Genomic DNA, 25111 nt, shown 5'->3' on the forward strand with positions numbered 1-25111 from the left:
CAGGGATCTACTTCTATATACTGACTTAGCAGGGATCTACTTCTATATACTGACTTAACCAGGACCTACTTATATATACTGACTTAACCAGGGATCTACTTCTATATACTGACTTAGCAGGGATCTACTTATATATACTGACTTAACCAGGACCTACTTCTATATACTGACTTAACCTACTTCTATATACTGACTTAGCAGGGATCTACTTCTATATACTGACTTAACCAGGATCTACTTCTATATACTGACTTAACCAGGACCTACTTCTATATACTGACTTAACCAGGACCTACTTATATATACTGACTTAACCAGAACCTACTTCTATGTACTGACTTAACCAGGGCCTACTTCTATATACTGACTTAACCTACTTCTATATACTGACTTAACCTACTTCTATATACTGACTTAACCTACTTCTATATACTGACTTAACCTACTTCTATATACTGACTTAGCAGGGATTTACTTCTATATACTGACTTAACCAGGGCCTACTTCTATATACTGACTTAACCAGGGCCTACTTCTATATACTGACTTAACCAGGGATCTACTTATATATACTGACCTAACCAGGGCCTACTTCTATATACTGACTTAACCAGGGATCTACTTCTATATACTGAGTTAACCAGGACCTACTTCTATATACTGACTTAACCAGGGCCTACTTATATATACTGACTTAACCAGGGATCTACTTATATATACTGACTTAATTAGGGCCTACTTCTATGTACTGACTTAACCAGGGATCTACTTCTATATACTGACTTAACCAGCGCCTACTTATATATACCGACTTAACCAAGGACCTACTTATATATACTGACTTAACCAGGACCTACTTATATATACTGACTTAACCAGGGCCTACTTCTATATACTGACTTAACCAGGATCTACTTATATATACTGACTTAACCAGGACCTACTTATATATACTCACTTAACCAGGACCTACTTATATATACTCACTTAACCAGGATCTACTTCTATATACTGACTTAACCAGGGCCTACTTATATATACTGACTTAACCAGGATCTACTTATATATACTGACTTAACCAAGGACCTACTTATATATACTGACTTAACCAGGACCTACTTATATATACTGACTTAACCAGGATCTACTTCTATGTACTGACTTAACCAGGATCTACTTCTATATACTGACTTAACCAGGGCCTACTTCTATATACTGACTTAACCAGGGCCTACTTCTATATACTGACTTAACCAGGGCCTACTTCTATATACCGACTTAACCAGGGCCTACTTCTATATACTGACTTAACCAGGGCCTACTTAAAAATATAAAACTTGTTTAGGGACCTATTTATTAACTTGACCAGGGACCTACTTACTAACTTGACCAGCAACATTTATACTAAATTGACCAGGGACCTATTTACTAACTTCACCAGGGACGTATTTACTAACTTAACCAGGGTCCTGTATACTAAATTGACCAGGGACCTATTTACTAACTTGACCAAGGACTTATTTACTAACTTGACCAGGGACATATTTACTAACTTAACCAGGGTCCTGTATATTAAATTGACCAGGGACCTATTTACTAACTTGACCAAGGACTTATTTACTAACTTGACCAGGGACATATTTACTAACTTAACCAGGGTCCTGTATACTAAATTGACCAGGGACCTATTTACTAACTTGACCAAGGACCTATTTACTAACTTGACCAGGAACCTATTTACTAACTTGACCAGCGACATTTATACTTACTTGACCAGAGGCCTATTTACTAACTTGACCAGGGTCCTTTATACTAAATTGACAAGGGACCTATTTACTAACTTGACCAAGGACCTATTTACTGACTTGACTAGGGAACTGGGGCCCATTTTACAAAAGAACTTATGACAAAGTCGCAAGTCTTAAATTGTATTACACAGTTATTAGTTTGAATGAAGGAATTAAAACGTTTCTGAAACTTAATTTTCAACATTACTTCTTCACTATTTTACATTGGAGTGAATTATCTTACAATAAGCAGGAAAATTCCAATATGTATAGTTGGTCATAAGTCCTAAGTTCTTTTGTAAAATGCACCCCTGCATACTAACTTCCCTGAGGACCTGTAGTGTGTATCTGTACTGACTTAACCAGGGACCATCTTCACTAGTCAAGGATTTACGATCCGCTCTGCTACTCTACAACCCTTGGCTGCGTTAGCAGGATTTTTGTAGCTTTGAGTGGCGTCCTCTAGCGGATGGACAAAACAAACTCTGTTTGGATTACATCATGTTCAACAATGAAAATGCGTTTTTCAACTACACTTTAAGTGTTGTTAAAGTAAAAATGGCTGCACTCAGTGAATTACACATTATTATATGCAAATCATTTAAAATCAATCAACTTTTTTCACAGTCAAGTCTACGCACCATCATGTTGTATGAATCTGATTAGATGGAAGCGTTTTGAAAAGAATGACTAATTGTTTACACATTCCTTCGTCTTGCACATGGTGTAACGTAACACGCAATCTGATTAGATGCAGGGGACTTTGCCTGCATCCAATCATATGCACGAAAATCATGCTAACACAGCCAAGGGTTGTAGAGAAGCGGAGTGGATCGTAAACCCTTGGCTAGCGAAGATGAACAGGAACCTGAATACTTGCTATGTAAATAGGTCACGGACTTGAATGTTATTTCCATTTCATTTGGTACAGATTTTGCTGTTGTTTTCATAATTTATTTTGGAAAAGTGTATGTAAAGAAAAGTTACCCTAAAAAGCAAATTTTATTTGTGATTGTAGGATTTCCTGATAAGAGGGAAGTCAGGACGAAGAAAGAATATTGGTACCACTCTGACCTAGATAGAAAGGTACAAAACAGCTGAATCTGTTCAGAATAATTGATGCATTAATTTCCAATTAAAAACCATCCGTTGAAACACCAGGCAGTGGACGGCACATCTAATTTCTATTCTACAATTGAATTCATTATCAATTAAGGATGATTGACTTATACTTGGACATTGTATTAAAAAATCAATACAGGTTTTTAATTTAAAAAGAGCAGATAACTCATGTTGATGTACTGAAATTTAAATTGATTATGTAGGCAAATTCTGCCTTTTATTGGAAAGATGGTGAAAACTTTTACTTACGCCATGTGTGCCACTAATAAACACTGCATAGTGTTAACGTGGACAGTTTTTCCCAAAAGCCATTGACAAATTAGCCATTGAGTGCTTGCAATGTGTACAATATCTCAATTTTCAACACATGCATGTGATATTCTAGCTGTTCTTTGCAGGGTGGGTGGGGGTGGATGGGAGAGTGTTTATAAGGAATCAAAGTGGTAAATGTAGATCATGATGATGTATATGCAGTAAGAACATGGTGCTCACTACCTTACTGATAATAAAGTGAGTTTTCTCCCTTACATGTAACAGACTTTATGCCCCCATAATCAGAGATTTGGGGGCATATAGTTATTTGGTCACTCTGTCTATATATGTTTGTTTTTCTGCAGAAACTTTAACCTTGGCCATAACTATAGATAACTTAGTGCTTGGACTTTCATATCTTATATGTGTATTCCTTGTGACAAGACCTCTCTTTTGGTACCAGAATATTTTTTCTACCATGTAGGGGCATCAGTGTTTCACAAACAGATCTTGTTGCTTTAGAAATTTGATACTAGCTAACTACTATTATAATAATCTATATATGTAAGTAGTGTTTCATGTACTAGGAATTATGTGCTAAGTGTTCAACAAAGTAGCAAAATAGATTTGATTGACAGGTCTTAAGGATAAGTAACAAAACATAATAATAATAGGGAAAACTTACATGTACATCAGTGCAAAAAGGGGACCTATATTTCCTAATTTTCAATACACATCATAAGCTCAAAGTTTTCCTTTATGAAATAAAGAAAATTATTTTGATTTACACATACATAATTCTATCTCTTTTCTACAAAACATCTTGGGGTATATTACCAGGTCTGTTTTAGAGCCAGCATATTTTGATAGCTTCTGGTTGTTTTGAGTAAGATTGTAAAGTCAGCTCTGATGTATTAGTCTAAATGAATATTACTGTAGAAGAGAAGGAGGGGAAAATCTTTGGAACAATCGGGTATTGAACCCAGGACTCCTACATTACTAGTTAGGTGATCTAACCACCGAGCTACCAAGGTTGAAAAACAAACTATGATCATATTGCTTCAATATCAATCTAAACCTGTTTTGGAAATCATACAAGAACTCTAAAGAAGATGAAAAAATTATTGACGAAAATATCAGACAATCATGTTGCATATGTCCTTAATTTGCACTTAGTATCCACAACTTCAAATGGCACCAACACAAACATTCATTCTAACTATTAACCGGTGCATGCAGAGGGCACCAACACAAACATTCATTCTAAATAAAACTGGTGCATGCAGAGAGCACCAACGCAAACATTCATTCTAAATAAAACTGGTGCATGCAGAGGGCACCAACGCAAACATTCATTCTAATTATTAACTGGTGCATGCAGGGGGCACCAACTCTAGCATTCATTCTAACTATTAACCGGTGCATGCAGAGGGCACCAACACAAACATTCATTCTAAATAAAACTGGTGCATGCAGAGGGCACCAACGCAAACATTCATTCTAACTATTAACCGGTGCATGCAAAATAAAACTGGTGCATGCAGAGGGCACCAACACAAACATTCATTCTAACTATTAACCGGTGCATGCATGGATACAATGTAGATACATGTATAAGACAATGATAGTGAATTTGGAAGTAAAAATCAAACATTGCAGTTTTGAAGATTTTGATAAAAGAAAGTACATGTACTTATGTCATTAGCGTTTCATATCATTAATTTACAACTGTGCTGTCTACATGTATGTCATTAGCGTTTCATATTATTAATTCACACCTGTGCTATTGTATATTAACTGCTATGGAGTATGAATTGGGATCTCCCCCCCCCCCCCCCCCCTCCCCAGCTGGCAGTGACATCATGAAATGAACGAGAGGCGTGTGGTGTATTTATAATTCATTTCAATGTTTATTATACATGTACATACAGTGTGCATATACAAAACTGAGATGTAGGTTTGCAGTTAAAAGTATGACAAAAACTGTGAATGTTGGTGTCAGATTGAAAATTGAAATGATATGATGCAGATCTATAATAATTATCATTACAATTTACCAAAGAAATGAAATGGTTTTGGTAAAGTAGGTTTTCAGAATAGATAAGGGATTATTCTAAAAGATCATCAGATAGCCATATATGACCAACAATCTTCTGAAGTATATACATGTATCTAACAGTTTTGTTTTAATAGGAACCGTCAGTGACAGTTTGCAAGCTCTGCAATTATAGGTCTCATAAGATTAGATTAATTCTTATTTCCTATTTCAAACCCATTATTTAATTATGATGATGTGAACATATGTTTGGTTTATGTGATTTCTTCTGTTTGAGATCCGCTCCTCTCACTTCTGTTTGAGATCCGCTCCTCTCACTTCTGTTTGAGATCCGCTCCTCTCACTTCTGTTTAAGATCTGCTCATCTCATTTCTGTTTGAGATCCACTCCTCTCACTTCTGTTTGAGATCCGCTCATCTCCCTTCCTCATGCACAAGCTGATTAAAAAAAATCATGGTATAAAAATTCCGAATTGTTTTGTCATTTTCACTGATTTACCAATAAATTAACCTTTATAGATAAAAAAAATAGTTCAAATATGAAAAGTACAAATTAAAGTACAATGTTTATTATGTTTAAAAAAAACCCCAAAAGACACCTCTCCCCCAATTAGCAGGCATTAAAGGACAAAAATATTGAGTCCATAAGCATTACATTGTGTAGATATATGTACTAATTTCTTCATTGATATGTTCAATGAGGGTGATTCTAATTATATATGAAGTTTAAAGTAGTGCTGATAAAAATGAACCTGAGTATGGTACCTTCTCCATTAAATCAGTTCTGATGTGTATTTTTATGATATTTCAGTTAGTCACACAGATGCTTGATATAAATGAACCTGAGTATGGTACCTTCTCCATTAAATCAGTTCTGACGTGTATTTTTATGATATTTCAGTTAGCCACTCAGATGCTTGATAAAAATGAACCTGGGTGTGGTACCTTCTCCATTAAATCAGTTCTGACGTGTATTTTTATGATATTTCAGTTAGCCACTCAGATGCTTGATGAACATAGAAAGGAGGAGGGGCTATTTCTGGTCAGAAAAAGCAAGAGAAACGAAAACTTCAGTGTCATTTCTCTCTGTCACAAAAAGAGCATATTTAATTTTGAAATTAAAGTAAAAGTAAGTGTTGATAAACAATTTAAAGATTTCATATTTTAAGTTAAGAATTGATCATTTAGGATATTTATTGAAAGCATGTGTGTGCTTGGTTTTCATTGGTTGTAAGATTGCAGCTGCATCTGTGTATTGCTAGATTGATTCATTTTTTTATTGTCCAGAAATCTAAAATAAAAAAACTTATAACTACATTACAATTTGTTTTTTACCCCAATTATTGTCAGGATTACGAGAACCAGCTAGTACACTACATAGACGATGGTCCGTATTTCGAGAACCTGTTGCAGCTGATTGAACATTACAGTCGATATTGTGATGGTCTCTCCACAAAACTTAGGGCCTCCATAAGCACAGGTAAAACTTTCCACCTGAAGACTGCTTTCTTTGCCATGAAAAGTGTACATGACTATTGTATTTTCTGATATATTGAAAACTAGTTTTATCCCCCACCCCAGTAATTTTCTGAATTAAACTTTTATGTTGCAGATGACCGAAGAATAGAGGTAGATGAAGATTATTACAATGTCCATGATGTCAATAATGTTTCAAAGAGAATTTCATCACCAGGTGAAATATATTCTGTATTAATTCTATAAAATAACATACTTCGAAAGCAAATAAAGATTCACATCTGTTTGAAAATGCATTCTTGAGTCAATGTGGTTCTGATGAGTTTTGGACAGCTATAGTTCTACTGAAATAACCAGGAGATGGTGAAATTGAAATATGTAAGGCTGTATAGTAACAGTGTTACCTCAATGTGTTTAAAATTTGCAGTCATATACATACATACATATATATATATATATATATATATATATATATATATATATGTATATATACATGTGTATATATATATATATATATATATATATATATATATATACAATGTATTGTATATATGTATATATATATATATGTAAAAATATATCCAACGATGACTAAGTACACATGATCCACATTCAATTAATTACACTTAGCACTTTCACAGTGTAGTTCAGCTCTTCAGAGTGTAACAATTTTTACAAAAAGAGTACAATGTACTTGTTATGACATTGTAGTTAAGACCTACACACACACACTAATATATATATATATCTAATATGATAATTGCTTTATGTTCAGCTCCACCTGTTCCTCAGCCCCGCATAGCACACGCCAATCACCCGAACAGACAAGAAGAAGGTTACTACGCGGATCCCAAGAATGAACCCCCTCCTCTCCCCCCCAGTCATGTAAGTCCAAGGAATATCAATTCTGTTCAGTGTATATGTACAAGTACATGACTATGATTACTAATCACGGTCACTGTGGCGGACCACCACGACGAAACACTACGGCAAACCACCGCGGCGAATGCTAGTTCTACATGTGATAGAAGCAGAGAATATTGACACAGTATTTTGGCTATCAAAGTTTTTTGTACTCAAAACAAAAAAACTGTGTCGGTGTTCTCTGCTTCTATCATACATAGAACTACCATTTTAGTATAGATGAATTCCTGAGAAAATTCTTCAAATGTTGATATAGGTTGAGTGACAATTCGTTATTGATAAAGGTGTTGCTTACTCATTTGAATTTTCTTATGTGTTGGCTTTTGTCACCATTTTCTTTGTAATTGATCATGTCGAAGTCAAACTATTCACCACTGAGCTGATGTGAAGTTTAAAAATGTGTGACAGGGCTAGTAAGTTGATGCTTGTTATAGGTGAAATATGATGTCCATTCATTGAGTACTGAAAACCAGAAAATGCAGCTCGTCAGTAGTCAGAGGTAGACAGTTCAACAGTTGAGAAAACTACACACATTAAAGAATGACATTTCAAACCTTTTTTTTTTTCAGCCACCAGCTGCCAAACCACCCAGTGCCAGTATCCGTAAAGACATGGGGGACAGGCAGAGTAGTTTTGATGAATTCAATAAGATTGACAAAAAGGACATTAAAATTGGTAAACTTACTAAAAATTACTAAAAATATAAAATATTTTAGGAATTTTTAGTGTCTTGATTATAAATTTTACATCCAAATAAATTGGAGCATACTTATAGGAAAGAGAAATTAGATTTGAATGATATTTTTTGCATTTTCTTGCATTGTCGAATATGTGTATTTATCTCATGGACTGTATATTACTTCTTGAAAGCAACGATACGATTTCTGGAATTTTTCATGGTCATGCACACCCCTTTTTATTTTTACATCTTGATATCTGTCAATATCTTTTAAGCTTGGCTGTACATGTATTATTTTCTCCTCTTGCAACAAGCAGTTAATTGAATTGTTTGGTGAAAATTTGTATTAATGTTTACAAGCTTCTATTACCCAACTCTCTGCACTCATTTTTGCTGTCATCTGATATCTGTACAAAAACATCAGAGTGACTGAGATAAAAAAAAAAAACTGTCGGTTATTAACTTGCCGGGACGACTGTTCGGAGAGTTTTTGTTATGACGTCGGCATCTTACTTTAAGGAAAAAACTTTAACCTGGACAATATCTTTAGAATCAAGGGGAATAAGGTTTTGATATTTCACATATAGATGCCTCATAAAGAAATCATTTTTTTTTCTGGTATGAAGACTTTTGACCTAGTGACCTTTACTGTGGACTTTGACCTACATTTTAAAAACTTTAGCCTGGGCTATATTTTTTTTAACCAAGGAGGATAGAGTTTTGATATTTCTGATATGGCTACCTCATGCAAGAAGAGACCTTTGTTGTGGTACCAAGACTTTTGGCCTTAAGTGACCTTGACTTTGGATTTTGACCTACTTTTTAAAACTTTAATCTGAGCTTTATCTTTTGAATCAAGTGGTAGAGGGACTTATAAATTGTTAGAACTTGTTCCCAACCTTTTTCATTTCATCTATAAAATATGTTCAAAACAAAAACAATCAAGGGGGTGGGTAGGGTTTTGATATTTCACATATAGATTTCTCATTAGATGCTTTTGTTTTAGTACCAAGACTTTTGACCTTGACCTTGTACTGTGACCCACTATTCAAAAACTTTAACCTAAGCTATGTCTTTTGAACAAAGGGGAATAGGGTTTTGATATTTTACAGGTAGATGCCTCATGAATAGACCTTTTCTTTTGGTACCAAGGCTTTTGACCTCATGACCTTTACTGGGGACATTGACCTACTTTTTAAAATAACTTTAACCTTGGTTATATCTTTCGAACTTCGGATTTCAAACATTTCGGTTGAGCATCACTGAAGAGACATTATTTGTCGAAATGCGCATTTGGTGCATCAAAATTGGTACCATATACGTTTTACATGTAAGAGTGATAGGGCTTTGATTTTCAAATATAGATAGATGCCTGTTTTGTTACCAGAACTATTGACCTTGGAATTTGACCTACTGTTCATAAACATTAACCTTGGCTATCTTTTGAACCTAGGGGATAGGGATTTGATATTTCATATTTAGATGCCTCATGACCAGGCCTTTCATATGATATCAAAACTTTTGACCTAGTTACCTTTGACTTTGACCTGTTTTTCAAAAACTAACCTTTTGAACTAAAGGGAAGATTAAGTAAAGTCATGCTTCCCGGCGAGCTACACTGTATGTTGTCTTCTGATAACTTTTGTTTCTTAACAGATTCGGGGGGGGGGGGGGGGGGGGGGGGGGGGGGGATTAGCTAATACAATTCAACATCAAAGTACAGCTGAACTTTAGTATCTCAAAAACAATATCTCAAATACCATGGATATGTTGAAATGATTCGGAAGTTCCAGCAACTTATTCTTTAAGTATTTAACCCTTGATATCTTGAATCCTTGGATACTGTAATGAAGTTCTTTTGGATTTTGTGTAGGCAATAGAGAAAATGATAAATCGTAGAATAAATAAAAAGAAAATTTATTTAGCAATAAGATAAGAAATATAAAGATGTTTGAAAAACAAAGAAATCACACTTTCACATACACACACCCATACCCTCTCACCGAGAAAGAAAATATAAATTGGTATAATAAACCTGGCAATATTGACAATATAGCATATAACTGTCAAGACAATTCAATAGTTAATACAACAAATATGTCATTCCAGGCTGAAAATATAACTGGTAATAAATGTATTACATAATGGTTCAAATAGTAGCAAATTCCGCTAACTACAGAAAAAGTTAAACAGTAGTAAATTACGTTTTGTACAAATTTCTGAAATTCCTTTTTGATAAAATGTTAATTTACTGAAACTCAATATGAAAGTTTGGCTACTAAGTAGCACAATTCAATTTTACGCCACGTAACACTTGGCACCACCAGGCCTCCATACAGCGCAAACAACCCCTCCGCTTCCAGTCCTGGACTCACAGGTCTCTCACTGAACAACGATACTGGGTATAACGCTGACTTCAAACCAATGGCAACACTAGGCCCACAAAATAATTGCCGAGTCCACCACGTGGAACACCCATGTACAATGCGGTCTCACGTGTTTTGATTCCCACGCCGAGCACCTACTGAAACGCTGAGAGTACTGCCTGATATGGCCCAGATAGCTTCTTAAATCCCCTCTGCACGGCTGGAGAAAACCAATGCCCACACAGTAAAATGTTAAAATGTTTGTCTCTCTGGCTACCCATTACCCAGACTAACTTCTGGAATTCGCCAAGAAAAGACCCCTGCTGGACAGCATGAAAACGTGGCCACACGCTTGACAAATAGCCGCTACTCTCTGACTGACCAAACCAGTATGCTAAAAATAGCCTTATCGACCAACACTCACACTACGGAAGCACCTTACAAACATAAACAACTATTTACAGACAATACCACAAAAACTAACTAAAATGAAAATTAACTTCATCACAGATACCTTTAAGTATTTTTTCAGTTCCATCTAGTTCGAGATAATGAGATTTGACTGTACCTGCAACGCTAAATGACTCAAAGTCTGATATTTCCCCCAAAGAAGACAAAATACTGACAATAATACTACGCTATAAGATAACACATCAAAAAGCATCAAAACAAACTTGTATTGATAAAGATTGTCAAGAATTCATCATGATAGTTTACACAGTGCTCAATCCAGCTGGGGTTGCCACTTGTGTTGTTGATTGTTGGAGGGGGAAGAAGAGTACCTAGTGATCATCCATACTGCCCCCATTATTGTCAACCTGCACCATACTCTGTATTATTGTAAACATAAATACCTGACGATACACCACAGGTAGAATACATACCTTCTTCAGAAAGTGATTGTAGGCTTTCAGTTCTGTCATGTGAGATCAGTCTTCAGTTCTGTCATGTGAGATAAATCTTCAGTACTGCCATGTGAGATCAATCTTTACAGGTAGTGAACTTGGCCAGGGAGAGTTTGGAGCTGTCAAAAAAGGAACATACATACAGAGGAAGGCCAAATTTAGGAGTGTTCAGGTAAGTGCATAGATGATTAATAGACTAATTTAGGAGTGTTCAGGTAAGTGCATGGATGATCAGTAGACTTATTTAGGAGTGTTCAGGTAAGTGCATGGATGATCAGGTGACTTATTTAGGAGTGTTCAGGTAAGTGTGTGAGTGATCAATAGACTTATTTAGGAGTGTTCAGGTAAGTGTGTGAGTGATCAGTAGACTTATTTAGAAGTGTTCAGGTAAGTGTGTGAGTGATCAGTAGACTTATTTAGGAGTGTTCAGGTAAGTGTGTGAGTGATCAGTAGACTTATTTAGGAGTGTTCAGGTAAGTGCATGGATGATTAATAGACTTATTTAGGAGTGTTCAGGTAAGTGCATGGGTGATCTGACAGTAGACTTATTTAGGAGTGTTCAGGTAAGTGTGTGAGTGATCAGTAGACTTATTTAGGAGTGTTCAGGTAAGTGTGTGAGTGATCAATAGACTTATTTAGGAGTGCTCAGGTAAGTGTGTGAGTGATCAATAGACTTATTTAGGAGTGCTCAGGTAAGTGTATGGATGATCAGTAAACTTATTTAGGAGTGTTCAGGTAAGTGTGTGAGTGATCAATAGACTTATTTAGGAGTGTTCAGGTAAGTGTGTGAGTGATCAATAGACTTATTTAGGAGTGTTCAGGTAAGTGTGTGAGTGATCAATAGACTTATTTAGGAGTGTTCAGGTAAGTGTGTGAGTGATCAATAGACTTATTTAGGAGTGCTCAGGTAAGTGTATGGATGATCAGTAAACTTATTTAGGAGTGTTCAGGTAAGTGTGTGAGTGATCAATAGACTTATTTAGGAGTGTTCAGGTAAGTGTATGAGTGATCAATAGACTTATTTAGGAGTGTTCAGGTAAGTGTGTGAGTGATCAATAGACTTATTTAAGAGTGTTCAGGTAAGTGTGTGAGTGATCAGTAGACTTATTTAGGAGTGTTCAGGTAAGTGTGTGAGTGATCAATAGACTTATTTAGGAGTGTTCAGGTAAGTGTGTGAGTGATCAGTAGACTTATTTAGGAGTGTTCAGGTAAGTGTGTGAGTGATCAGTAGACTTATTTAGGAGTGTTCAGGTAAGTGTATGAGTGATCAATAGACTTATTTAGGAGTGTTCAGGTAAGTGTGTGAGTGATCAGTAGACTTATTTAGGAGTGTTCAGGTAAGTGTGTGAGTGATCAGTAGACTTATTTAGGAGTGTTCAGGTAAGTGTGTGAGTGATCAATAGACTTATTTAGGAGTGTTCAGGTAAGTGCATGGATGATTAATAGACTTATTTAGGAGTGTTCAGGTAAGTGTGTGAGTGATCAATAGACTTATTTAGGAGTGTTCAGGTAAGTGTGTGAGTGATCAGTAGACTTATTTAGGAGTGTTCAGGTAAGTGTGTGAGTGATCAGTAAACTTATTTAGGAGTGTTCAGGTAAGTGTGTGAGTGATCAGTAGACTTATTTAGGAGTGTTCAGGTAAGTGTGTGAGTGATCAGTAGACTTATTTAAGAGTGTTCAGGTAAGTGTGTGAGTGATCAGTAGACTTATTTAGGAGTGTTCAGGTAAGTGTGTGAGTGATCAGTAGACTTATTTAGGAGTGTTCAGGTAAGTGTGTGAGTGATCAATAGACTTATTTAGGAGTGTTCAGGTAAGTGTATGAGTGATCAATAGACTTATTTAGGAGTGTTCAGGTAAGTGTATGAGTGATCAATAGACTTATTTAGGAGTGTTCAGGTAAGTGTGTGAGTGATCAGTAAACTTATTTAGGAGTGTTCAGGTAAGTGTATGAGTGATCAATAGACTTATTTAGGAGTGTTCAGGTAAGTGTGTGAGTGATCAATAGACTTATTTAGGAGTGTTCAGGTAAATGTGTGAGTGATCAGTAAACTTATTTAGGAGTGTTCAGGTAAGTGTGTGAGTGATCAGTAGACTTATTTAGGAGTGTTCAGGTAAGTGTATGAGTGATCAATAGACTTATTTAGGAGTGTTCAGGTAAGTGTATGAGTGATCAATAGACTTATTTAGGAGTGTTCAAGTAAGTGTGTGAGTGATCAGTAAACTTATTTAGGAGTGTTCAGGTAAGTGTGTGAGTGATCAGTAGACTTATTTAGGAGTGTTCAGGTAAGTGTGTGAGTGATCAATAGACTTATTTAGGAGTGTTCAGGTAAGTGTGTGAGTGATCAGTAAACTTATTTAGGAGTGTTCAGGTAAGTGTGTGAGTGATCAGTAGACTTATTTAGGAGTGTTCAGGTAAGTGTGTGAGTGATCAGTAGACTTATTTAGGAGTGTTCAGGTAAGTGTGTGAGTGATCAATAGACTTATTTAGGAGTGTTCAGGTAAGTGCATGGATGATTAATAGACTTATTTAGGAGTGTTCAGGTAAGTGTGTGAGTGATCAGTAGACTTATTTAGGAGTGTTCAGGTAAGTGCATGGATGATCAGTAGACTTATTTAGGAGTGTTCAGGTAAGTGCATGGATGATCAGTAGACTTATTTAGGAGTGTTCAGGTAAGTGTGTGAGTGATCAGTAGATGTAGTGATAATGATGCGTACAGTATTGTCAAGAATGGTAAAAAAAAATTCAAAGTAAAAACAACAACATGAAACATTTTTAGAATGAAAATTAGTTATCAATTTCTGTGAATTTGTAATATCTGAATTTCTTATAACTGAATACCAAAATGAAAGGCTATGATTAAAGGATTCTACCGGCAATTCAGGAAAAGTTTGTTACATTAGTAAATTTGCTGTTTCCACTGGAGGAGGTATAAAACTATGTCACTGACTTATTCAGATTGAGGTTGCTTTAAAGACATTCCATGATGACTCTATGTCCGGAGCTTTGAATAGCATTATGGAGGAGGCTCGACTTATGCAGAGGCTGAACCATGACTGCATTGTTAGACTCTATGGAATCTGTGAAAAACCATTCATGCTGGTAAGTACTTGTCTAATGTGTACTTGTGACTAATGCAGGATTTATTTGTAGTTTCAAATTTCTTTAGTTAGAGGGAAAACATGTTTATGGGGACTTCATGGTGTAAGAGTTTTTAGCTCACCTGAGCTAAAAGCTTAAGTGAGCTTTTCTGATCACAGTCCAGCATCCGTCCGTCTGTAAACTTTTAACATTTTTGACTTCTTCTCAAAAACCACTGGGCCAATTTCAACCAAAGCATCCTTAGGTAAAGGGAATTTTAAAGTGTTAAAATAAAGGGCCAGGCCACCTTCCAAGGGGAGATAATCAAGAAAAGGTAAAAATAGAGTAGGGTCATTAAAAAATCTTCTTCTCAAGAACCACTGAGCCAGAAAAGCTGAGATTAATATAAAAGCTTCCTGATATAGTGCAGATTCTAAATTGTTAAAATCATGGCCCTCGGGGGTTGGATGGGGCCACAATAGGGGATCAAAGTTTTACATACAAATATATAGGAAAAATATTTAAAAATCTTCTCAAGAACCACTGAGCCAGAAAAGCTGAGATTTATATGAAAGCTTCCTGATATAGTGCAGATTCAGGTTTGTTAAAATCATGTTCCCCGGGGGTCGGATGGGGCCACAATAGGGGATCAAAGTTTTACATACAAATATATAGGGAAAACCTTTAAAAATCTTCTTTTCAAGAACCACTAAGCCAGAAAAGCTGATATTTACATGAAAGCTTTCTGATATTATGCAGATTCAAGTTTGTTAAAATCCTGGCCCCCGGGGGTAGGATGGGGCCACAAGGGGGGGGGGGGATCAAAGTTTTACATACAAATACATGTATATAGGAAAAATCTTTAAAAATCTTCTCAAAAACCATCGGACCAAAGAAGTTCACATTTACATGAAAGCTTTCTGACATAGTGTAGATTCAAGTTTGCAAAAACCATGGCCTCCAGGGGTAGGTTGGGGCCATAATAGGGAGTAGGTTTTATATACAAATATATATGGAAAGTCTTCTGGAAAAAAAATGTGTCTTTCATTTAAAGGTTATGGAAAATTTTGCCAACTCAGGGTCATCAGCATTGTGTAATCTGCAAATTGTCTATCATGTATGTGCTGTGTGATTACATGTGGAGTATGTTCATTGGTTTGTTTATTGAAATTATTGTAGCATTTAGATTAAATATTTTTCAGGTAGAGGAATATATTCCCGAAGGTTCCCTGTTAGATTACCTGAATGACCACAAGAGCAAGATCAAAGCTAACCCCACCATGTACCTCTGGGCTTCACAGGTTGCCCGTGGCATGTGTTACTTGGAAACTATGAAAATTGTTCACAGGGATTTGGCCGCAAGAAATATCCTTGTCCAGAGTTTGGAGCAGGTATTTTGCTTAAAGTTTATGAAATGTTGAAATTTTAAGAATAAATATTAGTTCTATGCATAAATTACCGTATAGCAGGTTTTTTCCACGGGTCTAAAATTTGGCGATTTGTTGGCTCAAAGGTATACTAATAATTTTAGCAGAATAAATTGTGGCCGACAAGGAAGAGTTATCTCTCTTGCAAATACTGAAATCGCAATTGGGTGCATATTTGGCGAGTGAAATTCTGGTGGAAAACTATCTCACCGCTAGAATAAGCAGAATCTTATCACCCTACAGAAAAAAAAAATGCTATACGGTATTACCTTTATGTAACAGAAATTCTGTGTATGATCTGCCTCCCAATAACTTTATAGAATCTTAAACTTCTGCCATGTACTATGTTGTTATACACCTAAACAATCTCCTATATGAAACTAATACGATTTAGAACCAACATTTTAACTGTTAAATCTATCCTCAAACACGTAATCTATTGACCAGTCAACATTTCCATTGGCTATGTAAGTCATGTGATTCTCGGTCTGCTGCTTTGTTTACATGATGGGGAGGTTCACTGATTTGACTGATGATAAAATACAGAAGTTATTAGTTGAAACATAGAGCAGAAACACAAAAAAATGTAATTATTGATTAGGGTATCTTTTTTTAAACTAGTGGATATGTTGATAATTGTACACAATCACACTGTCTTGTTAAACAAACCATGTGCATCTACTAAAACAACCTAAACAATGAAGGTGTATAACAAAACAGTTACAGACTGTGTCTTCAGACAACAGCTATTTTGTTTGATCCGAAGCCTATGGCTTCAGGCAACAGATCCGTCCTTGGGTCAAACAAAACCAGTCAATAACTGTATGATATTAGACAAACAGATAATTGGTGATTCAGCTGTACTTTTAGCTAATGTGTGACAGAGATGTTCTTTTGGCAAACAGGTGAAGATTAGTGATTTTGGGTTGTCCAGAGCTTTTGTGGAGGAAAAAAATTACTACCAAGCATCCAAAGGAGGACGTTGGCCAATCAAATGGTGTGTTTATTTGCTGTTGCTCTTTGACAATTATAAGCATTCTACCATCTATCTTTGTAAAGCAGCTCTTGCAATGAAAAGGTGAAGATAACAAACATTGATCAATCTCATAACTCCTATAAAGAATACAAAGTTAAAAAACTCTTTTACAGGTATGCACCAGAGTGTGTCAATTATGGAAAGTTTAATCACAAGACTGATGTATGGAGTTTTGGCATCACATTATGGGAAATGTTTTCCTATGGAGATCAGCCCTATGGAGACAAAAAAGGCGTAGAGGTACTTGAATACTGAATATGAAGTCTGTCAATAGAAAACTAATAAATCTATCTTGTGCATTTGTAATGAATTAGTAAATGTGTGGTGACTCTCGATTTGTCTTTTGAATAGGTTATGCAGTTCATTGAGTCCGGAAAGAGATTGTCCAGGCCACAGGATTGTCCAGAAACTTGCTACAGGAAGATGATGGAATGTTGGAGCAAAGAGCCTGCCAAACGACCAGATTTTGATGATTTATACAAACATTTCTTGCAGGACCAAGAGTATGCATCAGTGAGTGAAATTCAGAAGCTCAGGCCAAGGAAAAACTAGTTATTGACCTTTGAAGTTTTTCATTCATCTCCAGTCAGAAGCCAGTTAGATATATTATTTTATTTCAGTTCGTCAGTTCTCATTACTTCTCAGCTTTATACAAAATAATGTATTTGAACCACATGCACATTAGTAATTTTCAGAAGTTTATATAATATCTCATTTGCAAATTTTTTTTTTATTTGTTATAATTATTATTTTTCATATTTCAATCACAAACTATCATCAAAAAGCAGTCTTGCCACACATAAACAATATTTTGTATCTGCATTTATTTATGAGAATTTATTTGATACAGATTTTGTACTTTAAAAAAATCAAACTTTGCCTTTGCTGTAGAAAAGGCCCTGTAAAATTAAGATCATCCAGTTACGATGTCCAGCATACAGAGTAGTGGAAATGAGAAAATGGTTAGGCTTGTTGAATGTTTTGATTGCTATGCATGTTTTCCTATACTCCATGTTCTATGTTTTATGACCGACAGAGCATTGACGTTTTCTCAGGAAAAGCGAACAGTTACTTTCACATTTTTACTGCTCATTGCTGAAGAAATGGAAAACACTGATTAATGTTGTAGATTCAGTTGATTATTTTGAACTACATGTACTCCTTTTTTTTTATTCAAGCAAAATTTAAAGGGGCCTTCTATTTCCAACTCTGTAATTTTGTATGATAGAATATACAGGTCATTGTTCATGTGAACATTCACCAAGTTTATATTTGCTCAGCTTTACCACCAAATGTAGTCTCTATATCTGTTTATCATTCTTAAATTTAATTATGATTGTTTTGAGGACCATTTATTATCATTTCAATTTGTAAAATGTTTGTATGTTTAGTAACTAAAGTATTGATCCCATTCCCTGTAACATTCCTAACAATTACATGAACACTCCTAGAAACTCTCTTCTACGTTCCCAACAATTACATGAACACTCCTAGGAACTCTCTTCTACATTCCCAACAATTACATGAACACTCCTAGAAACTCTCTTCTACATTCCCAAGAATGTACATGAACAATCCTAGGAACTCTCTTGTACATTCCCAAGAATTACATGAACACTCCTAGGAACTCTCTTCTACATTCCCAACAATTACATGAACACTCCTAGGAACTCTCTTGTACATTCCCAAGAATTACATGAACACTCCTAGAAACTCTCTTCTACATTCCCAACAATTACTTGAACACTCCTAGGAACTCTATAGATACATTCCCAACAATTACATGAACACTCCTAGGAACTCTCTTCTACATTCTCAACAATTACATGAACACTCCTAGGAACTCTCTTGTACATTCCCAAGAATTACATGAACACTCCTAGGAACTCTCTTCTACATTCCCAACAATTACATGAACACTCCTAGGAACTCTCTTCTACATTCCCAACAATTACATGAACACTCCTAGAAACTCTCTTCTACATTCCCAACAATTACTTAAACACTCCTAGAAACTCTCTTTTACATTCCCAACAATTACATGAACACTCCTAGGAACTCTCTTCTACATTCTCAACAATTACATGAACACTCCTAGGGACTCTCTTCTACATTCTCAAGAATGTACATGAACACTTCTAGGAACTCTCTTCTACATTCCCAACAATTACATGAACACTCCTAGGAACTCTCTTCTACATTCCCAACAATTACATGAACACTCCTAGAAACTCTCTTCTACATTCCCAACAATTACATGAACACTCCTAGGAACTCTCTTCTACATTCCCAACAATTACATGAACACTCCTAGGGACTCTCTTCTACATTCCCAAGAATGTACATGAACACTTCTAGGAACTCTCTTCTACATTCCCAACAATTACATGAACACTCCTAGAAACTCTCTTCTACATTCCCAACAATTACTTGAACACTCCTAGAAACTCTCTTTTACATTCCCAACAATTACATGAACACTCCTAGGAACTCTCTTCTACATTCTCAACAATTACATGAACACTCCTAGGGACTCTCTTCTACATTCCCAAGAATTACATGAACACTCCTAGGAACTCTCTTCTACATTCCCAAGAATGTACATGAACACTCCTAGGAACTCTCCTATACATTCCCAAGAATGTACATGGGCACTCCTAGGGGTACAATTTATATTGTATAATTGTACATGCATTATCTGTATATGGTATTACATGTACCTGTTGAATATTTTATGTTATATTCATAAGCCAAAAGTTACAGATATGTAGTTACACATAAACCTCATTAATATTAACGAGTGTTTTATCAACCTTATTTAGTGATATTGAATGAAATGTGTTTTTGAGATCTAGGAATGATTGGAATGTTTTTTGGTCTTTCATACTATTATGAAGTCTGTTGTTACCAGGAGCTTGTTGAATATGAATTTCTTATTCTGCATAATAGAATTTCTGCTGAGTACAATTTGTATTTTTAAGAATCCAAGAAAGATGCATAATTAGGTTTTACTGCTGAAATGTTATTGATGAGAATCAACTGCATAAATTCTGTAAAGTAGAAAATTGCGTAACTATGAAGAGTTTTAAATCTGAAGAAGATATACTGTATATTATGAACTCTATTGTCAGGATAATGCCTAGTACTGGTTTCACTACAAGGTGCTAATGAATGGGAGATAACTTGCAATATATGTGTACTTGGCTTCCTTTTTTCTACCTATTCATTTATCATACAACATTGAGCAATATTGTCAGTGAATAGTTCTAAAAGTCAAATAAGTTAGCTTCCCCACAATATCTATCATATGATTTATATTACCATAATAGAAAAAAATCAAATATTTTTTAACCATATTTAGATTTGATTTGAATTTAATCATTTAATTTAGCCATTCCATCCATATAATTGTTTGCTCTCATATTTGACCTCGTTACTCACAACAAAGATTTTGAACTCGTTGTTTTCATAATGTTAAGCAAATGTGCTGTTTTTGTAGCAATAAAAGCTCCATTTTCTGGTTTGGGTACATCTTGAACGGTACAAGTTTTATTTACTAAGTTCCATTCGGAGTGTGAAATGATTGGACTTGAAATGTATTCCATTTCACTATCTGTGTTTCCATATTGTTACCGAGTTACTGAAATGCATCTTGCAAAGGTATTCCAATATCCCATTTAAACCTTATTCTACCTTTTTTTGATTTGAATTATCATGATTAGGTTATTTTCTCATTTGATGCTTGAGAAAAAAACCAAACTAATATTCATATTTAGGACAGCACATTGTGATGCTGTTGTAACATTTTTCATTATCATCCAAGATTTCTTGAAGGAAGAAGGCTAGTTGAAATGGGCATGATGCCTGCTAACTAATCCTATTCATGTTTTCATGAATAAAATCTTGTTTTAAATAAGTTTTTATTTACCGTACACATGTTGACGTCAGTGGTGCTTGATCTGTTGTAAGCACTAGACTTGTGTCCTTGAGGAAGCACTTGTTACATAACAGATTTCACTGCTAGAGATAGTTTTATATTTTGATACAATGTAGTTATTTAAATGACAATTTCTATATATATTGCTTTGAATGACTGTACGTCATCTCTTTGTACTTTTAATAAAAGATGATTTTAACTCTTACAGTAACTTTATGCGTGGTTTTATACAATATACTAAACCAGGTAATATGTTTACTGCAGTGATTTTCGTAACATAGTTTTGAACTATTTTAACACCGTGCTTAAATTTGTGTGTTTATGTCCCTTTGGGATTTCGCTCATGTTGAAGCACCATCGATGTCTCAAAGGATTTAGACATATGCTTAGCGCTCACGGATGTAGCTGAGATAGTTCTTTAACATGACAGTACCTACCAAGACATGGGACCTCAACGCCTGCCGAGACACGGGACCAAAGATTAATACTTTTTGACGATCCTGTAAAAATACATTGAGACTCCTTATTGTGGTCTGCAGATGCATGCGCACAGACAGTAAACAGTGCAGCATGTCGCCCAGTGAGACAATCTAATTAAAATCAGACTTCTTAGATCCGCGCCGTATACTTTGCGTATTGCAGCGATTGTGAGCATATCTTAAGATCTGCTTTTAATAAGATTGCCAGCGAGAAAAAGCGTAAGTGGATAGATCCAGAATTTTGACATGTATTATGCAAGAATAGAACGAGATACAACTCATGGGTAAGGATAAAACGTGAGTGGGTTCAGTAACTAAGAGATGCATGTAGGAGACACACACGCAGGGCTTTAAATTATCTGAACACGTCACGTGTTAGTTTATAAAACACTATTTAGTCAGTAGGGACACATCGTCAGAAACCCAGCGAAGGACTGTGGGTTTTCAACGATGATGGGGACATTACGATGATGAAGATACTATGAAGACACCTTTGTATTCCAGGTGATCTTCAAAGCGCAGTTGAGAGTACGACCTGTACAGTCGTCTTTGCACCTCATGCGCCGGTATGAGTTAACGCCAAGAGCGGTAATGTACCAAAATGGAAGAAGAAAAAGAGTAAATTGTTATACATTGCCGGTGTCAATGTAATTTTTACCATTTTTTCGATGCGTGTTTTAAAAAACACCCAATTAAAATGTGGAAAATGAGATGTAGTGTTCTTCTAACAAACTGTGAAATTGGATCTTTATTGATCTCGTGAACGTTTACTGAGAATTATGGCAAGCCCTTTTACTATTTATTCGAAAAATAAGATATCTCTTTGAATTAAAGAGATATCTCTTATTTTAAAGAGATATCTCTTTAAAATGAGATATATCTCTTAATCTTAAGAGATATCTCTCTAGATAAGAGATATCTCTTTCATTTAGAGAGATATCTCTTTCACCTAGAGATATATCTCTTTCACTTAGAGAGATATCTCTTTTACCTTTAGAGATATCTCTTACACTTAAAGAGATATCTCTTTCACTTTAAGATATATCTTTCACGTATAGAGATATCTCTTATATTTTAAGAGATATCTCTTTCACATAGAGAGATATCTCTTTCACTTAAAGAGATATCTCTTTTACTCTGAGATATATCTCTTACTTTGAGAGATATCTCCTTCACTTAAAGAGATATCTCTCTAAGAATTCCTAGAGAGATATCTCTCAAAGTATAAGAGATATCTCTTTAATCGTTGAAAAAGAGATATCTCTTTCCAATATTTTTATTAGTTTGAATACTTAAGTACTCCTCCCTAAAACGGAAGCCCGCCAAAGCAAATCTTACCATGATGGCTGGGGTGTTGCTAAAACGCGGAACGGAAAACGGAAAATATATGCAATAATGTCATGAGGAGGTCAACATTTTTGCAAAATCAAAAGGCTTATTTTGAACAAGGAATGCGGAAATTACAGAGAGAACAGGAAGTCATCCTCAGAATCCACCATTTCATATTGATACCTCATACTAAAGCATTATTATGTATTTTTACACGGTGTGTTTTGCGGATGAATGTACTAATAGGCGCTTGCTTAATATTTTGCATATAGTAAGTTTTAATAAAAATATTAAGCAAGTGCCTATTGGCATCATCTTTTCCCCCGGCTTTGTCACCCCCACCCAGATTTTGACAGTATGTTGTTTCACAAATGAAGAAAAAATAAATAAGGTAGCATACTGAAAAGACTTGAATTATAATTTATTACTTTATTCTGGCTGGTATGGTAAGAAAAGATTTTATGAGCCCATCCAATGAATAAAAGGTACACCCTCCTCCCCCGAAAACAACATTGTAAAAGATAAAATAATTCTTTGAACAATTTTCCCTAAACATAGCCTTTTTAAATCGAACGTGCTTTTAATCGAACTACATATGTTTAAGATAACTGAATTTGAATTTAGTTCTACACCTGGTACAATATACATTGATGTATCAAATCAAATTTTAAAGCAAACGAGTCCGGTGAAGAAACAAGTTTTGCCTCATTTGGGATGAATCTATGCGAAAGTTCGTACATTTACCGATATCCTGCGGATTGGTGTTGAAACTTAAGAGATACAGAAGGAAAGAAAGATTGAAACAAAACCGATGTTAACTAGGGTGAAGTTTGCGACCAATAGTAGAGGAATTAACAGATTTATTTCATAATATATGAAGTAGCTAAAAACCTAACAGAATTTATACTTTAATGGAATTAAAAGTCATCTCATTCTTAATCCAAATGTTAAGCTATACAAGTATTTAGTTTAAAAATTAACTGCCAGAAGTCCTCACTATTTAGGATTGAAGTGCTGCGGTTACTAAGTCTCCTGTTAGTTAAAAAATGATAAATCAGACAAAAGATGTTTAACTTGTTGACTAAATAAGATCATGAATTATTATTGTTTTATACATATCACACTCCTTGTTGTAAATACACACATACACGGTATCATGTGTAAATACGTGTACATGTGCGTTAATGACATTTTGCCACCGGGGGGGGGGGGGGGGGGTAAACCACGTGTGTTCTTTTCATTCTCTACCCATAGGTTAGGTGTAACTGCTCGCTAACACTCCTGTCATTGCCAAAATTTCGAAATTCTTGTAAAATGCCTTGTAATATCTTATATTGTTGGGCCGTTCTTGGCGCACTGATTTTGACTGCGGATGGCTCCGTTTGCCTGATCAGGATATGGGGCTCACGGCGGGTGTGACCGGTCAACAGGGGATGCTTGCTCCTCCTAGGCACCTGATCCCACCTCTGGTGTGTCCAGGGGTCCGTGTTTGTCCAACTATCTATTTTGTACTGCTTGTAGGAGTTATGAGATTGATCACTGTTCGTTATCTTCACCTTGCATACTAACGTTTAACTAAATTCGATTAATCAATTTATAATGCAAAATTTTAAGATAATGTTGTTTTATCGCTTGTAAACAATTCCCAAATTGTTGATTTTAATCAAAATGGACCCCCCCCCCCCCCCCTGATTTTTACCGTTATCTTATCTACATTAATCATTCTAATTCTTAAATTCTGTTCCGTTTCGTTTTCCGTTCCGCGTTTTAGCAACACCCTGATGGCTGCAATCCCGTGGGAAGATTTTGCTTTTTACCGCATGTGAAATGTATATATATACAGGTAACAGAAAACAAAGACAATGAATTGATGAAATATGCGAGCTAGACTAGATTTCGCCTCTCGGCAACTTGACAATATTACCCCAACCACCTCTTCAACCTTTCCCGCCATTTGTACACTAGAAGTATTTTGCTTGGTTAAAAAATAGGGTTACATCATTTCACTGACAATGCAACAGGGAGAAGTCATTATGATCACCGGGGGGAAAATCTAAAGAGATATTATCTCTTTATATTAAAGAGATATCTCTTTTTGAAAATTTAAAGAGATATCTCTCTAACTTGAAGAGATATCTCTCAAAGAGAAAGAGATATCTCCCGAGCGTAATGAGATATCTCATTTGCTTAAAGAGATATCTCTTTTGTTTAAAGAGATATCTCTTTAAACAAAAGCGATATCTCCCTAGCGTAAAAAG

At 35.4% G+C, this 25111-nt stretch overlaps 1 protein-coding gene across 1 annotated transcript in view; it reads left to right on the top strand.

Annotated features, from left to right (window-relative positions):
• The window catches only part of LOC125658053 (tyrosine-protein kinase HTK16-like), a 34209-nt gene extending 12959 nt beyond the window's left edge, over window positions 1–21250 (top strand). The window contains exons 8-19 of the mRNA XM_048889109.2: window positions 2806–2873; window positions 6208–6345; window positions 6567–6696; window positions 6829–6909; window positions 7468–7577; window positions 8186–8291; window positions 11656–11738; window positions 14523–14666; window positions 15848–16036; window positions 16978–17069; window positions 17222–17348; window positions 17460–21250. Of these exons, the coding sequence (XP_048745066.2) occupies window positions 2806–2873; window positions 6208–6345; window positions 6567–6696; window positions 6829–6909; window positions 7468–7577; window positions 8186–8291; window positions 11656–11738; window positions 14523–14666; window positions 15848–16036; window positions 16978–17069; window positions 17222–17348; window positions 17460–17660 (1469 nt within the window). The 3' untranslated portion in view covers window positions 17661–21250. The remainder of the gene's footprint in view (window positions 1–2805; window positions 2874–6207; window positions 6346–6566; window positions 6697–6828; window positions 6910–7467; window positions 7578–8185; window positions 8292–11655; window positions 11739–14522; window positions 14667–15847; window positions 16037–16977; window positions 17070–17221; window positions 17349–17459) is intronic.
• The last annotated feature ends 3861 nt before the right edge of the window (window positions 21251–25111 follow it).

The sequence above is a fragment of the Ostrea edulis genome, chromosome 9 (assembly GCF_947568905.1).
Source record: "Ostrea edulis chromosome 9, xbOstEdul1.1, whole genome shotgun sequence".
NCBI lineage: Eukaryota > Metazoa > Mollusca > Bivalvia > Ostreida > Ostreidae > Ostrea > Ostrea edulis.